A 16,898-nucleotide genomic window follows, 5' to 3' on the forward strand; every position below is an offset into this window, starting at 1 on the left:
CAAAAGGCTTTTTTTAAACTCCTGCTTTGTGTGTGTGTGTGTGTGTGTGTGTGTGTGTGTGTGTGTGTGCTTGTGACTGTGTTTGTGTATGAATATGAGTATGTTTGTGCATGAGTGTATTGTGTGTGTGTATGTGAGTTTGAGTGTATGTGTTTGTGTGTGGCGGTGTATGTGTATGATTGTGTTTGTGTGTGAGCATATGTGTGTTTGTCAGTGAGTGTTTCAGTGTGAGTGTGTATGAATATGAATGTGTTTGTGTGTGAGTGAATGTGTGTGACTGTGTGTATATGATTGTTTATGTGTAGTATATGAGTGAGTGTATTTGAGTGTAAGACTATTTGTGTGGGGGGATGTATGTGTATGATTGTGTTTGTGTGTGAGTGTATGTGTATGTTTGTGAATGAATGTTTCAGTGTGTGTATGAGTGTGAGTGTTTGTGTGTGACTATGTGTGTGAGTGTGTGTTTGTGTATGAGTGCTTATGTGTATTTGTATGAGTGTGAATGTGTTTGTGTGTGAATAAGTGTGTATAACTATTCACTAGTCCTATGTGTGCAACTCTTATTTGTGTATTTGAGTGTATGTGTATGATTTTGAATTTGTTTCAACGTGACTGTATTGGTGAGTGTGTGCTGTGTGAGTGAGAGTGTGTGTGTATGTATGTGTGTGACTATGTGTATGAATGTGGGTATGTTTGTGCATGAGTGTGTTGTGTGTGTGTGTGAGAGAGTCTAGTGTGTTTGAGTGTGAATGAGTGCATTGTAAGACTACTTGTGGGGGGGTGTATGTGTATGATTGTGAGTTAATGTAAGTTTATGTTTGTAAGTGTGTGCATGTTGTGCATGAGTGTCTGTGTGTATTTGTATGGTGTGAGTGTGTTTGTGTGAATGGGTATATATGCATATGTGTGTGACTGTATTGGTGTATGTGTATGATTTTGTGAGTATTTGTGAGTATGTGTATGAGTGTGAGTGTGTTGAGTGTTTGTGTTTGGTGTAGGGGGTAATGTCAACAAAGAGAAAGTTGTTGTTCTTCATGCTTCCAATAGGACAATGTCTTTGCCCTCAGTCAATCAAACATTTAGTTGGTACCGGGGAATGGAAAAACAAAGGCCAAAGTGAAACATTCCCTGACTGCAACAAGAGGTTTTCATTTCTTTGGGGGAAATAGCTTCTCCCCTATAAGAAATATAAACTCTGAAGTCAGGGAAACTTGCATCTATATCTATCTATATGTATATCTATCTATCTATCTATCTATCTATCTATCTATCTATCTATCACATGCAATGCAGTGTATTGTGCATATATGTGTGCAAATATATGTGTAGATTGTATAGTCAGTCAACTGTGAGAAATAAACTCTGAGATAGGAAATATGCACATATACATACACACACTTATACATGTGTGAACATTCTGCAATGTATGTATTGTGTATAATATATACACATACTTATACATGTGTAAACATGTATGTGTGTATATTATACACAATACATACATACATACATTGCAGAATGTATAGTCAGTCAATAAAAAACATTTTTTTGGGCACCTACTGAATACTAGGCTCAGAGGAAATAGAACTCGTGTCTAATGTCAGGGGAGAGACAATACTTAGACAACAATTTATATACAAAACATATTACTATAGCCAGAGAGGGTGTTCTCAAACCAGAGATTCATTCTTAGGGAGAGGGAGGCTGGGAAAAACTTTTGAGGAGGGTCTTGAAGGAAGCATGGGAAACTCAGGGAGGGAGGACACGAGAAAAGAGGGCTGATGAGATCAGGAAATGACAGTCCAGAAGGTGACTCTGAGAGGTGGAGATGGGGCTCAGATATAAGCACAGCCAATTCATAGACACAGAGATGGCAGAAAGAGCATCGTGTCCATGGTCTAGCCAGTGAGTCAGTGGGGCTGGATGGTAGAGCACATGGAGGGGAGAAGACCATCCAGGGGAAAAAGGTTACAGTCTTATTTGTGAGTTAAACTGTATTCCTAAATTAACTGATGCTGCAGCAGTAGGTGATACATAAATAGTATATTGGAACTAGCCCTAGATCAGAAGTTAAGGAAACCTGGCTCAAATTCTGACTCTACTACTTACTAGCTTTTTGACCATATACAACCTTCTGAACTTGAGTTTCCTTATCTGTAAAATAGAAATAACCACATTTGCATTAACTCCTTCACAGGGTTGTTGAAACTCAAGTCATTATAGGAATGTGGAGGAGGGAAGAGGAAAAGAGAGAGGAATAGGAGCATGAAGAGGAGGAGAAGAAAGGAGGAGGAGGAAGAGAAAGAGGAGGAATAGGACTTTAAGGAGGAGAAGAAAGAGAATTTTTAACTTTTTTTTTCTTTTGCAGTTAGCTAGATGATAGAATGGATTACCCGAGGGACCTGGAATAAAGAAGACATGAGTCCAAATCCAAACTCAAATACTTAGTAGCTGTATGATCCTTGGCAAGGACATAACTCCTGTGTACCTCAGTTTCCTCATCTATAAAATGAGGATAATAACAGAATCTATCACCAAGGGTTTTTTGTAAGGATAAAATGAAATAAGATTTGTGAAGTATTTTGCAAACCTTAAAGCACCATGTAAATGCAGATTATTATGATTATTAAAGCTACTTAGTTCTATAAGAGTGCAAAGGAGGGAGGGAGGGATCTCTACCAGTTAGGCTGGAATGGTCAACAAAGGCTACAGTAAGGTAGCGGTAGACCATTTCTTCTCACCTCATGGACACACCTAAGAATCCCTTCAGTGGGTTTATGTGAATATAAGCCCCCTCATATTGCAGTATTCCACGTTATGTATGATCCCTTTGCTCATTAATTCCTGGATTCTTAAGAAGCCAGAGAGGCCCAAAGTGACCAGTGGTGGCAGAGAGACTTGACCCCTCCCCTCTTGTGGCCCATGGACTGTTGCAGAGCCTTTGGTGGAAACTGTTCTGCTCCCATCACCCTGTGTTGTTTCAGGGTCCCTGGAGCTGTAAAATGGGGAAGTAGGGGCTTACTGCACCTGGGAGATGGAGAATTTAGTCTAGAACATCAGGATTAAAGGCCTGAACAGTGTATGGAGCATGGGAGGGAAGGGTGAGCCCAGGAATATCAGATGGAAAAAGTAGGAAGGATTCTCAAAAGGGGACACACTATAGAGGCCCCACTCTCATTGTTTGGGAGAAGCACCCTACTAAAGCGACAAAGAGCAGGAGGATGTGGGTTCCTGTTCTGTGTCTGACAGATACTAGGTGACTTTGGGCAGACCATTCATTCCTTAGGTGCCCAAAGACTCTCTGAGTTCAGAACAAGGACTGATTCCCATTGTTGAGGAGCTTCCTCACTGGAGGAGATTCTTACGTCAGCGAGTGAGGATAGAGAGACAAAATGAAACACTCTTGTCCTTATATACATCTTCCTGGGATGAAAAACTTAAACAGAGACAAGGAAATATAAATTCATTTCAATAAAAAAAAGCAATCGCAACTAAAGAAAGTTGAGAGACCCCTTTAATGTAGGAAGGTGTATAGACCTGCACCATGAAGGAGAGGGGAGGTCCTGGAGTCAGGGGAAGGTAGAGGGAGCTGTCCACACTAGGAGAGGCTGACCTGAACTAGTCCACTCTTTCTGTAACTGCTTCCTCTTGGGAGTGGGATGAGCCTGGATCAATTTATCAGTGTTTAATCTGTTAAAGATTCTTGAATAAGAAAGAAATCTTCATTTCAGTACCCTGACCCCAGAACTAGAAAATATAGACACTTTTTTTCTCTTCAGGGTCCTGAAATTCCCCAAGTCAGGAACCTCAACTTCTCTTCTTGTCCCCTTGTGCTTCTCATGAAGGAAAGGCAGCCATGGTAGGGGGAGGCACTTTCCTTGGATTCCCTAGTCCCCAGAGCCTCAGGCCAGGAAGGTTTTACAGCATGCTCAGGGGGCTAGTTTCTACTATAAACAAGGAGACCAGGCAGGGTAGTCTGAGGCCTCAGACTGGAGGGGCCCCAAAACATCCGGAGAGTCTACTTTCTTACAAAGCTGTAGTTCTAAAGACATTGAACTTCCCTCACTGCTTCTCCCTTCACAATGATACCCATCTGCATGCAAATCTATTTCCCTTAACAGGGATATGTTCCTGAAAAGTTGCGTATGAGTCCTACTTTAAGGGTACTTGGAGAGCCTCCTGAGTTGAATTCTTTTGTAAGGGGCAAAATTCCCCCTCTGATGTATCATTTTAAAAATTCAGTATTTTCATTTATCAGATTTACTACAAAGTTGGGATAGCATTGAAAAATGAGTCAGATCTTTTATACATAACTTACTGTTTTCCCTTCAGACCTGTGATTTCCTTGTATGGAAACTCCCTCAATAGCAACATATTGGAAACTCATCTATTGTCATAGAGAGTTCTCTGGAACACTGAAAGATTAAATAATAGCCCATGATCACTCAACCTTCCATTGGGTCAAAATCTCAGAGGATCGATCACTCATTTGTGGTTGGCAAGATGGGGAGGAGGTGTTAAAACCACAATTCCTGTATGAAGATGAGTTAAAAGCACTGGGGATGCTAAACCAAGAAAATGTCAAAAAGAAATAGTAAGCATTTTGGAAACTCCTATCCTGTGAAAGAAGGGTTAGATTTTTTTCTGCTTGGCCTCTGAAGGCAGAACCAGGAGCAGTGGGTGGCAGGTAGAGAGAGAGAGAATGGAAAAACTTAGAAAATTAGAAAAGCAATGGACTCCCCTGATCAGTAGTAGCTTTTCCTTCAAAGAGGGACTGGATGACCATCTCTTAGGTACATTATAGAAATAGCTCTGGGATCTCCATATGGTTAAGACTAGACGGCTTCTAAAGTTCTTTCCAAATCTGGGAATCCATTTGTGGAGGAAGAACTTGTGTCAATACTATCACAGATCCTTGAGAGCTTTGGGGCAGTGTCGAATGATGCCCAAGGGAGAGGGTGATTCCAAGTGGGAGGCTGAGGGAAGGTTTCCAGGGAGAGGAGGGTTAAGAGGGAAGACATGGGAAGAGAAGGTTCATCTGATCTGGTGATGATTTTTCAGTACAATTTGGAAAGGTTGGTACCGTCTCTATATAACATTGACTCTTCTTCCCATTGCATCTGAAAGTCTTTGCCATAGTTCCCACCACTAGAATTTAGGGAGGAGGAGAATTTTGAAGCAAAACTTGGGTTTTAGTAGATCTGATTCTCATACTTCCTTGCCCCACTTCCCCAGGTGAAGGAGGAGATGAACACCATAGTGACTGAACTGATGATGAACTATGACCCTGATAACCAGGAACAGAAAGCTGTTCAGGATACCTGGGATTATGTCCAAACAGAGGTATGATGGTACGGGAGAGGGAAGCAGGACTGGGCATCTGAACTTCACGTATTCTCAGGACCTTTTGGATTTGGGGATCTGAGTCATGAATGACCACCATTTTTTAGATTGGAGTGCTTCAACAAGAAGGTCTTATCTTTCTTCACTCTGGACTGGAGAATAACAATAATTGAAAATGCATGAAATAGGGGTGGCTAGGTGGTTCAGTGGATAGAGCACCAGCCCTGGAGTCAGGAGGACCTAAGTTCAAATCCATCCTCAGACACTTAATAATTACTTAGCTGTGTGGCCTTGGGCAAGCCACTTAACCCCATTACCTTGATAAAAAAAATGCATGAAATACCTTCTTGAGTCTTGGTGAGCACTGTTTTTACATTATGGGTGGTAAGTGTGTGGGCCAGCATAGGAACATAAGGACACATGCCCCTCTCCCCTTAAAAATGAGGCAAAGAAGAGGGACATGAGGGTGAGTAGAGGAGTTAGGTCCAACTTAAGAATGAAATCTATGATGGGTGATCTAGAAAGCTTACTGGAGGGGGGAAGTAGGGTTTGGGAGCAGGGTGGTGAAAATCCACTTCACTAGCTGTGTGACCCTTAAGGAGTCACTTAACCTGTCTACCTCAGTTTCTTAGGCTGCAAAATGGGAATGATAGCTGTAGCTACCTTATCTGTTGTGAGGATCAATGAGATGATATTTATAAAGTATTTTGCAAACCTTAATATTTTTTAGAAATGAAACTTGTACTAGCTATTATCTCAGTCCTACCACTATTATCTGTGTGTCCTTGGACAAGTCATCTCCCCTCTCATCTCTATTAAAATACTGGAATAGGAACTCTAAGGTTGAACTTTAGAATTATCTCAGATCAGTCGGGAAAACTCTCAGATTAGAGCTGGGTTCTGACCTGGATTTGAATGCTGACTCTCCTTTTTGTGTGACTTTGGGCAAGACTCTGAGGGTCAGAAGATCCTAGAACTAGTCCCAGAAGGGATCTCGGGGAGGCAGCTGTGGATTCCTTCTGCGGCTTTGAGGGAAGTGGGGGAGCCTGGGCCACATTTAACAGCCTAAGGGCACCCTCTGCTGGCCTCCAAGAGTTAATGCATGCTCCTTGGATGATCATTGAAATGTCTAATTCAGTGAATTTCGCAGCTGACTGACCTTAGGGACGTTGTAATCCAGTCCCCTTATTTTTACAAATGACAAAAATAATGCCCAGATAATAAGTCAATTCATCCAAGGTCAATTAGCAGCTTAGACTTAGAAACTCAGCTTTGCAAGGGACTACGGGAGTGCATCCCTCAGAGGAGGCATTAACCTCCTCTACTACAGCATCCTTGAGAAGTCATTATTCAGTTTTTGCCAGAAATCTCCAAGTGGTGGGGAGCTCACTACCACCTGAAGCAGACCACTCATTTCTAGACTATTAGGATTGTTTAGGGAACAGTTCATTTGAGATTTGAGGCCAATCGAGTTTGTTTCTAAAATGATATTTTAGTTTGCAAAGTGCTAATTTGAAATTCTGTGTGTGTGTGTGTGTGTGTGTGTGTGTGTGTGTGTGTGTGTGTCTGTGTGTGTGTGTGTGTGTGTGTGTGTGTGTGTGTGAAGTCAGAGCTATAGGGGTTATTATCCCTATTTTACAGATAAGGAAAGAGATGTATGTTAATAAAGACCAAGTCTAATTAACTTCATCATCATCAGCTTACAATCTCCTATCCTTGACTTTGCAAAAAGCTGTGTGTAAGAAGAATAAATCAACACTGTCACTAGCAACATGGACATCTTTATTAATTAACCTTTTACTCTAATCACCATTCTGTTGGATTTCCTCCTCCAGAATGCTCCTCCCTGATCATCACTTGCCTCTATGCATTTTCTTCCCATTTAAAAATGTAAGCTTGGTGAAAGAGTAAAGATTCCTGTATTTGGTGAATTCGAAGTTCTTAACAAATAAATGACTTTTCATTAATTCATCCATCCATCCATTCCCTCATTTATTTCATCTATACCATGTCATCGCCAGTCATCCTGATTCCTATCTGGCCACTGGATCCAGATGGCTTAGAAGGAAAAAGTGAGACTAGTATCTTAGCACACTCACTCAAATACGATTCACTTGCTTGTCATAGCATCACATCCCCGATGTCATGGTCTTCTTCAAAAATGAAAGTCAAACCATCGTTGTATTTTTAATTCATTCATTCCCTTGCTTATTCATTCATTTAAAGCTATCAGAGGACCTAGATATTTAAGGGAATTTGTATGGTCAAATCCTGTGAAGACAATAATCACATCTTAATTTCCATTTTAAAGAAACAACTTGGTTATTTAGTTATGGGATTTACTTTAAATCTAGGTATACCAGTTATATAAATGTTTTTTAAAAGAAAAATTCAGGATAAAGAAATAATAATGGCAACGTACTATTTAGCGCTTTAAATAACTTTTCTTCCAATGGTTTTATATGGCAAATATAAAACATCTGTATTTATTATGAGAAATGAGTGAATAAAAAAACAGTAATTAAGTGCTCGCTATAAGCTGGACATGGTGACCCTTTTATATGGGAGCAGCTAATGCAGTTAGCTAGGCTAGCCCTGCTTGTCTCTCTGAAGGGTCAGGGTTTAGGCAAAAGTCTCTTGGCTTTAGTTTTTTGTTTATAAGGCCTATGCCTTCTCTGGAAGAGGCCTAGGCCATTACCTGGGGTTCTTTCCAGTTTCCTTCCTCCAGGGAAACTGGCTGTAGTTCTTAGGCAGAGTACAGGGAGCTGAGTGCTCACTGTTTGATCCAAGGTAAGGCACAGAATCTCAGGAGTGGATCCTTAAAGGTTCTCTAGTGAGGCACTGTTAAATAGTAGAGAAAGAATGGGAGCCCTTAATTCAGGGTTCTGTTCCTGCTTTGTTGCTTCTTGAAAAGGGCACTTGTTTTTTCATCCTCAGTTTTCCTATCTGTAAAATGAAAGGGCTGGCGTAGATCATGTCTAGGGTTCCGTCCTGCTCTGTATTTTATGATTCATTTGGCAGTACCCCTGAGTTCCAAAGGTATTTGATGTCCATGGATTCTTCCTGGCTTGGGCATTCCTTGGATTGGTGAGGGGACTCTGAGCCCACCACTGCCCTGGCCAGTCTAATCTAGACACTAGCTCTCAGTGGATGTTGAACCAGGCTCCAAAATGAAGTGAGCTCACATGGCTTCAGTCCCTGGGGTCATTTCCTAGAGGCTCTGGTTCTCTATAGCCAGGGAGATGTCCGTAGTTCCTCATTGAAGAGGGAAAGGTTGTTGCTACCTACCAGGAAACTCCTCCTTTCCCCTGAGAGAGGAACCCCTTAGGAGGTGACTGAATGGTTCTGACTCTGCCATTGATCTTTGACATAGGATGATGGAACTGGAAGGAAGGGCCTAGAGAAGGGAAAATGTCTGAGCTGAAAGAGACCTTAGAAAAGGAAATGTCAGAACTGGAAAGGTCAGGAGAACATAAAATGTTACAGCCAGAAGGAGTCTTAGCACAGGGAATGTCAGAGCTGGGAAGGACAGAAGAAGATAAAATGTTAGAGCTTGAAGGAGCCTTAGAACAGGGAATGTCAGAGCTGGGAAGAACAGGGAACACTATGTCAGAGCTGAGAGGAATCTTAGAATAGAGAGTGGAAGAACTAGGAAGGTCTTGAGCACATAGGATGTTTAAACACAGAATTTCCATCTGGCAAAGCTCTGAGGATATAAATTATCAAAACTAAAAGGGACCCTAGAATTAGAACTGAGAGGGATGGGAACATTGAATATCAGAGTTTGAAGGGACAGGAGAACATAATGTCAGAGCTGAAAAGGATCTTAGAAGAGAGAACATTAGAACTACAAAGGAGACTGTAGACTAAAAGCCTGGTCTTAAACACTGCACCCTGAAGTCATACATTGTGCATTCACACCTTGTACATCACAGAGCTGACCTCTAGCCTCATCATATTCCTTCTTTGTGTGTGTTGGTAACAGGTGAAATGCTGTGGCTGGACCAGCCCTTTAAACTGGACAAATAATGAGAACCTGATGAACAGGACAGTTACCACCTACCCTTGTTCCTGCAGTGATGAGGAATCCCCTCTTGTAAACACAGAGGAATTGGTCAGGAGTGGCTTCTGCACCCTCGTCAACACTACCCAAAATGATCCCATGGCTTGGCCTGTTTACACCACGGTGGGTAAAGGGTTTGAATGACAGTGGAGCCCTGGTGGCCACCTCTTTTCCCTCACTTCTTCCTCAAAGTGGGGGAGAAAGACTTCATTTTTCTAAGGTGATGGGTCTTCCCCTCCATGTTCTCTTCCTCCTCTGAGATGCAATTATATTTTCTCTATGCAGGGTTGCATGGAGAAAGTGCAGAAGTGGCTACAGGATAATCTTGGCATCATTCTTGGAGCCTGCATTGGAGTGGCTGTCATTGAGGTTGGTTTCTCTTGCCCCATCCACCTCCAGGAATGCCCACTTGATACAGTGGCAGTGGTAGAAGGAAAAGATGGGGGGTAAGATTCACAGAACAGCCCTTCTCTAGTGTAGCCCAGGGAAAAGAACCCTGGCTTTGGAGTCAGAGAACTTGCTCCTTCTGTGTCACCTCCACCAAAATGCTCTGTGTTCTCTTTCCCACTTTGAATCTCTGTTCCCAAACTCATCCTTTTTGCCACTGTGGTCTGTGAGCTATCTGAATTTACCCAACTTCACTTTTCTTTTTGGCATTCTTGACCATCCTGGCCCTGGCTCATTCTTGGAATTCCTGATTTGTTCCCACGTTCTGATTTGGCAGAGGATCTGAAGCTCACGCCTCCAGGAAAAGCATGTGGCAACAATAAGAGAAAAGAATTTTGAGGTCAGAGGACCAAGGTTCAGATCCCAGCTCTCTTGTGCACTTGCTGTGTGATCTTGGGCAAATCCCTACTGCTCTTTGGGCATCCTGAAAAATGAATTTAGGTGCAACTAAAACCCATTCCAGCTTGAAATCCTACCATTTCCCCACTTCTCACCCCTTATAAGCTCTTAATTAGCCAATATAGCCAGTCAGTTCATCTTGGGATAAGATCCTAATGGGGAAGCATGGTGTTGGGAAGAGCTCCCAATTGATCATAAGAAGACCTGAAGTCTTGTCCAGCTTTATGGCTAAACAATCTTAACAGTCTTGGAAAAGTCTCGGGGAGCCTCAGTTTCTTTATCTGTGAATTTTGGGATAAGCCCAGCCCTGCCCTGACTCACTTGGTTGCTATGAGGATCCAGTGAGATAATTAAGTAGAAAGTGTTTTGTAAAGGATGTGTTTAATGAACATATGGGATGGCATTATTGATGGGAAGGAGTCGGGGGAGGGAGTATGGCGACTGGAGTGCAATCAGGAATTTGAACCACACTCTGATCCCTATGCCAAAACCAACTTTGCTAATTGATTGGCACAGACACATTTTAAAAAGAAATAACTAAAATTCCACTTCTCCCCCCCCCCCCAGAGCAACCACTTTGAATCTGAACAAAATATATGCCATCTTTCTAATGATCAAATGGATGGCGCTAAGAGTTGCCTCCTCTGGCTCATCGTGGCAGGGAAGTGCTCCTTGGCTCTCTGAGACTGTACCAGAGGAGAGTAAGCTCTGACAAGTCCTAGCCAGTCAGGAAAGGTTCAAGAACAGGGCTGGCAATAGGCATTCTGAGAGACCCAACACCAGGCTGCCCACAGGAGGAAGACTTTTGACTATGACTTCCAGGAGGGCATGGCTTGTTATTTGTTTGTTTTTTTTTCTCTTTGCGCATGGGAGACACATTCACTAACTGACCAAAAACATTTTTGAAATCTCGAAACTCTCAATTAAATTCAAAGGAAGAGTTTGGGGTCAGAGATTCAAAATGGAAAAGAGAACATAGAGGTTATTTGTCCAACTCCCACAGAGAGATCATAGATTTGGAACTGGAGGAGACTTTAGCCCCTTCTTTTACAGATGAGGAAACTGAGCCCCAGGTGAAGTGACTTGCTTAAGGTCATTCAGCTTTAGAATGTTTCAAAAGTGAGTCATTTGACTTCAGATCCACTTGCTAGACTCCCTTTAAGAGGGCCAATGGACCCTGCTTCCCAAAGGAAAAGAGCAGCTGTAAGGGAATGCTGGTTTAAAGACTGGTTCAACAGGAGCCACAGCCTCCTGAGCCAATATTTGGACTGATTTAAGTCCCTGGAGAAGCTTAGACTTCTCCACATGGTCTGACCCTGTGTTTCTGTTTCTCCAGCTCCTGGGGATGATGCTGTCCATCTGCCTGTGCCGACATGTCCACTCAGAAGACTACAGCAAGGTCCCCAAGTACTGAGGTGGCCCTGACCACCTCCTGCCCCACCCTCCTGCTATGCAGGTTTCCGGACAGTCTAGCTTTCTTAGGAGCCCCCACAGTCCCAGCAAATCATATTCCACCCCCCCTCCCTCATTTGTGACTTTTTCCTTCTTCTTGTTGTCACTTTCCCCCAAATCTGGAGGCTCCAGACCCCAGGTTCCCCCTGAAGAAACTCCATTTGCTCTTCTTGGCATGATTGATCCCTTTCTGCCTGGCCTATTTTCAGAATGCTTAGATGACCATTGGGAGAGGTATTGCCTTTCAGTTCTGGATGGAGATGGAGAGTCTTCTTGTATTTTTTATCTCTATCCCTTTTTGACCTTCCTCACTGCCCTTTCCCATGTCCCCTTCCTCCTTTATTGCCTTTCAGAGTTTTCTTATTAATGCAAAGAGTTGATTTCCTTCACACTCCTAACCAGCCACAGTTTGGCATGGGCTATTTAGAAGAATGGGTATCCCTTTCTCCTTCCTTAAGGTTAGATGGGAATCCCATTGCCTTCCCCTTTCCCCCTCTTCCCTGAGGGGCTACTAGGACATAGGGCTTGTGGTTTAGGGCCACCAAAGGGCCATCTCCAACTATCTCAGGTGTGACTTTTGGAAGAATGGACTCACTCGTCTCCAATAGAACCCTACTGTTTTGTAAAGCCCCCTGCTCAGTGCCTAGATTTGGGTTACCAACTGACACCCAGTTGGAAGATGGCATTGGCCAAGTCTTGGTAAAAAAACCAATGGTGGTCAAGGCTGTGTGATCAGGGATATGCCTGGGCAGCCAAAAAAGGCTTACTTACCTGGTGCTGCTAAATACCAGGTCTCACCAACCTTGTACCCCAACCATAAGAATAGGACGGCGAAGGTTCATGATTTCAGGGAGAAATCTGTCTTCCTCATATGGACTCCAAATACTATTTAGGGGGGTGCTTGGGAAGACAGTAGTGGCTGGCTATGAGTGTGTACATATGTGTATGGGGAGAGGGATGATGAGAGGGAGGGAGGGAGGGAAAGGGGGAGGGATGGACCTTGGGTCTCAAAAGTAGTATGGCAACAAAATTAGCCTGAAGTTTCTATAAGTAGTAGCTTCCTGGGGAGGCAGGAAATAAATTGGCTTCCTTCTTTAAGAAGTTAGGTCCCTTTTTTCAGGTGGCAACTTCCTAGAGAAGAGGCACAGTGTCTTGGGGTGGAGGCAAGAGTGGGGAAGTTCTCAGATTTGAGAAACTCAGGACTAGACAAAAGGTAGAGAGCTCACAAATAAAGTGACTTTGTAACAAATCTGATTGCCTTTGGTGATGTTGTGGCATGCTTGGGCACTTGGGATATCAGTATGGTCCTTGGGGTTGGATGGAATGAAGGAACAACTGGCTTCCTTGGATTATGGGCTTTGAAGCTGGAAGATCTGTTACCTGGGAAACTATTACCTGGGAAACATGGAACATGATGGAGGAGTCTTCCTAGAATTCCTTTTGGCTCAGACCCAGGAGGGGTCACGGCTGTATGATCAGGGCTGAGCCTTGGCAGTCAAAAGACTTGCCCATGTGGCACTGCTAAAAGACAGGTAAGATGTGGGAGGAAAATCGGAAGACTCAACTGGCAAAGCCCTTGCCACAAAAGACTAAAAGTCTCATGAGCTTGGTTCCAATTGCCACTCCAAAGAATCACTATTTTTGTCATTGGATAAGTCATTCATCACTCCACCCCACTCCACTCCACTCCCCAACAGGTTCCGTTGACCTGGCCTGTAGAAAGGCCTATAGAAATAATTTCTTTAGGTCCCCCTCTAGTTCAAACTCTCTGGTTATATAGCTGGTTTCTTTTACTGTTTCACTGTATGTGGGGGAAATAGAGACCTAGAAGACAGACTAGACTCCATTCCTGGTCCTGTTTCCTCCCTGCCACAAAAAACATGGGAACTTTTCATATTAAGACCAAGACATAAGGTTATAGATCTCATGCCTGAAGAGACATTGAGAGATGATTTAGTCCAAGACTTTCCTTTGACATAGAGGTGAAGTGAGAGTGAGAGACTTTATATAACTGGCCCTATCGAAGTAGTAAGTAGCTGCGATGGAATTTGACTTCAGACTCAAGACAGAGATCTTCTCACTGGGTACCACTTGCCATCTTTGATCAGGGCCCAAGACAGCTTTGGGAGATTGGGGGTGGGAGGTATCAGATGATCATGAGCAATATTACAGTCTTGAGTTCAGCAGATGAGACTGTTCCCTTGGTCAAGCTAGAAGTAAGGGTCCATCCTTCCTTGGAAAAGAATATTACAATCAGGAAGTAAAGCCCCCAGCTAATAATCTAGGTGCTGAGTGTTTAGTGGATACCAAAAAAAAATAAAAAAAGGTGGGAACAGGCAATTCTTCAACAATGCAGGTACCATGATGGTCATCTCTAGACTCAAAGTTGAAATTTTCTTGATAGGCCCCTGGAAGGAAGTTTGGTGCAGGGGAAATCTTGCTGAATTTGGGATCAGAGGACCAGGGTTCAAAACCCAATTTTACCACTTAGTACCTATATGATCTTGGGCATGTTTATTCTAGGTCCTGGTATACAGTGGAAATCTCATGGAGAACATTAAGCCAGGAATTCAGGTTCAAAGAGGATCTGCCACTTTGACCTTGGGTAAATCACTCTTAGCCTCAGTTTCCTCAGCTGTAAAAATGAAAAGGTTGAATTTAGTGGTCTCAGAGGACCTCAAAAGTTCTTTCTAGGGTGGCTAGGTGGCGTAGTGGATAAAGTGCCAGCCCTGAAGTCAGGAGTACCTGGGTTCAAATCCGGCCTCAGACACTTAATAATTACCTAGCTATGTGGCCTTGGGCAAGCCACTTAACCCCATTTGCCTTGCAAAAAAAAAGAATGAACATAAGGGCTGAATAGAGGAAGTTCTTAAAACAAACAAGGGTGTTCTTTGTAAAGAGACTGATATGGATGCATTTTGACTCTTGGTCAGAAGACTGGTAGCATAAAAGCAAGATGCCCTCATGGAACTAGAAGTTACTCTTGGGATGGAGGGGCAGCTAGGTGGCATAGTAGATAGAGCACCAGTCCTACAATCTGAAGGACCTGAATTCAAATCCAACCTCAGACACTTAATAATTACCTAGTTGTGTGACCTTGGGCAAGTCACTTAACCCTACTGCCTTGCAGAAAACAAAAAACAAAAACAAAAAAGTGGGTTGGTTTGAAAAGGAAAAGCCAACCCTGGTGGTCAGGGCTTGGCCCCTCAGGCATAATTTTGGGACTGAACCAGCATTAGACTGCTTGGGATTTTTGGCCTTTGTCAGGGATGTAGGGATGCTTCTGTGTTGTTCATGGCCCTTCGGGCAACTGCTTCTGGATCTCACCCAAAATGTGACAATTCTGCCTTACAAATTGTTCCCAGAATTTAATGACTCCTCAGAAGATTAGTGTTCTCAAGTTCTCTTCCCTGTCCAGAAATATTGAAAAGATTCCATCAACTGTCAGATTTCCATTGGGCACCAAAAGGATGTCCATAAGATTTATAGATCCAGGCTATTCTAGAACATGGATTCCCCTTGGCAACAGCCCAAGGCAGTTGTGTAGAGGAAAGGGTAACAGACTCAAAGTTTGAGATCTGATATCATCCCTTATTACTTGGGCAACTTTGGAGGTAGGTAGGTGGTACGATGGATGGAGCACTGGGCCTGCAGTCAAACAGTCCAGAGTTCAAATCCAATCTGTGTTTTCCTGGCCAGTCACTGTCTTCCATAGTTTCCTCAATTATAAAACAGGGCTAATAATAGGGCCTGCCTCCCAGGGTTGTTGTGAGGATAGAGTGAGATAATATTGGTAATTGCTTTGTAAGCCTTAAAGAGTTATAGTCATTGATAATAATTTATTATTTTCACATCTTTAGCTTTAGTTTCTTCTGTAAAATAAGGGCTGTGGACGTAATGACCACCAAGGTCCCAAATAACCAAGGAGTGGGAGAGGAAATTCTTGCTCCAGAAAAGTTGACTAGATATATTCTGGAGTCCCTTCCAGCCTTAGTTTCTTCTTCCATTAAACTGGAGATAGCATATCTCTGCTATCTATCTCCTAAGTGAGGATGCTTATCCTTCTTTCTTGAAAATCCTGACATCAGGGAGGTGATGCCATGACAAGCACAGGAATTGGATTGGGGGTGGGGTGGGGAGCAGGGTCTTTGCTAAGTCACCAGCCTCACTTTCTCCTCTAGAGTCATCTGGGTCCAGTGGTCAAATATGAATCAGGACCCTGGAGATAGTTCTGGATGTGAAGCAATCAGGGTTAAATGACTTTCCCAAGGTCACACAACTAGTAAGTGTCTGAGGCCGGACTTCAGAACTCACAAGTATTGTTCTGACAAAAGCATTTTGCAAAATGTAAAGTACCACAGAAAGGAGTTCCCTCTAGTGTAACAATGATGACCCAATTTGTTCTCAAAGAAGGTATGAGAAAGCTCATCACTCTAGCTTCCCTGCAGAGGTAGGGAGATGGATGGGTAAACATTTCATACCCTATAAAATTCTGCTGATCTGTTGGTTCATATGACTGACCTACTTGCCCCTTTTCATTATCTTTGAAGGATGGCTCTCTGGGTAGGGGAGGATGAGGGATATTCAGGGGATCCAAAAAGTCTTACTGTGTTTTTAAACAATTGGAACAACCTTGATCTGGAAATGAAGGTGACGTAAGAACAAAAGATATGGATAATTTTTATTTGTATTTCTTAATAATTGTTATGATAATTAATAATTTCTTATTTAACCATTTTGATAATCATCTTAATTTCTTAAAAAAAATGGGAACTTAAGATAGTATTAAAATATGAACAACTCTTCTCAGTTTAGTTTTGAAATGACTGGGTTCCAAGCAGAGTGACATAGGGGTATTGTTGGCAATGGAAAATGAAGTAGGCTTGGGGATGGAACAAAAGGTTGACAGGGAGAAGGGTGGTGGTTCTGGGGGGAGGGGGAGAAAGAAATTTCATCCAAATGATTTATTTGGCAATGCACAGGGTTGCCAAAAACACTAAACCAAATCTCTCAGCAGCCAAGGATCCAGAAACTTGGTTTTTCACAGTTAATATATAGTTTGGAGGGATAGAAAAAACAGGAAACACAGGCTTATAGGGATTGAGACATCTGATCTTTCATTGGTGGAGGGGAGAGAGGAGGTTGGAGATTCTAAAGTTGAAAGGAGAGGGATTAGTTTTGTGACATTCCTTAA

At 42.7% G+C, this 16,898-nt stretch overlaps 1 protein-coding gene across 1 annotated transcript in view; it reads left to right on the forward strand.

The window, feature by feature from the left end:
* The window catches only part of CD82 (CD82 molecule), a 76,372-nt gene extending 63,702 nt beyond the window's left edge, over window positions 1-12,670 (forward strand). The window contains exons 7-10 of the mRNA XM_074230512.1: window positions 5,236-5,343; window positions 9,329-9,529; window positions 9,692-9,775; window positions 11,589-12,670. Of these exons, the coding sequence (XP_074086613.1) occupies window positions 5,236-5,343; window positions 9,329-9,529; window positions 9,692-9,775; window positions 11,589-11,666 (471 nt within the window). The 3' untranslated portion in view covers window positions 11,667-12,670. The remainder of the gene's footprint in view (window positions 1-5,235; window positions 5,344-9,328; window positions 9,530-9,691; window positions 9,776-11,588) is intronic.
* Window positions 12,671-16,898: the final 4,228 nt, after the last annotated feature.

The sequence above is a fragment of the Macrotis lagotis genome, chromosome 3, assembly GCF_037893015.1.
Source record: "Macrotis lagotis isolate mMagLag1 chromosome 3, bilby.v1.9.chrom.fasta, whole genome shotgun sequence".
Taxonomy (NCBI): Eukaryota; Metazoa; Chordata; class Mammalia; order Peramelemorphia; family Peramelidae; genus Macrotis; species Macrotis lagotis.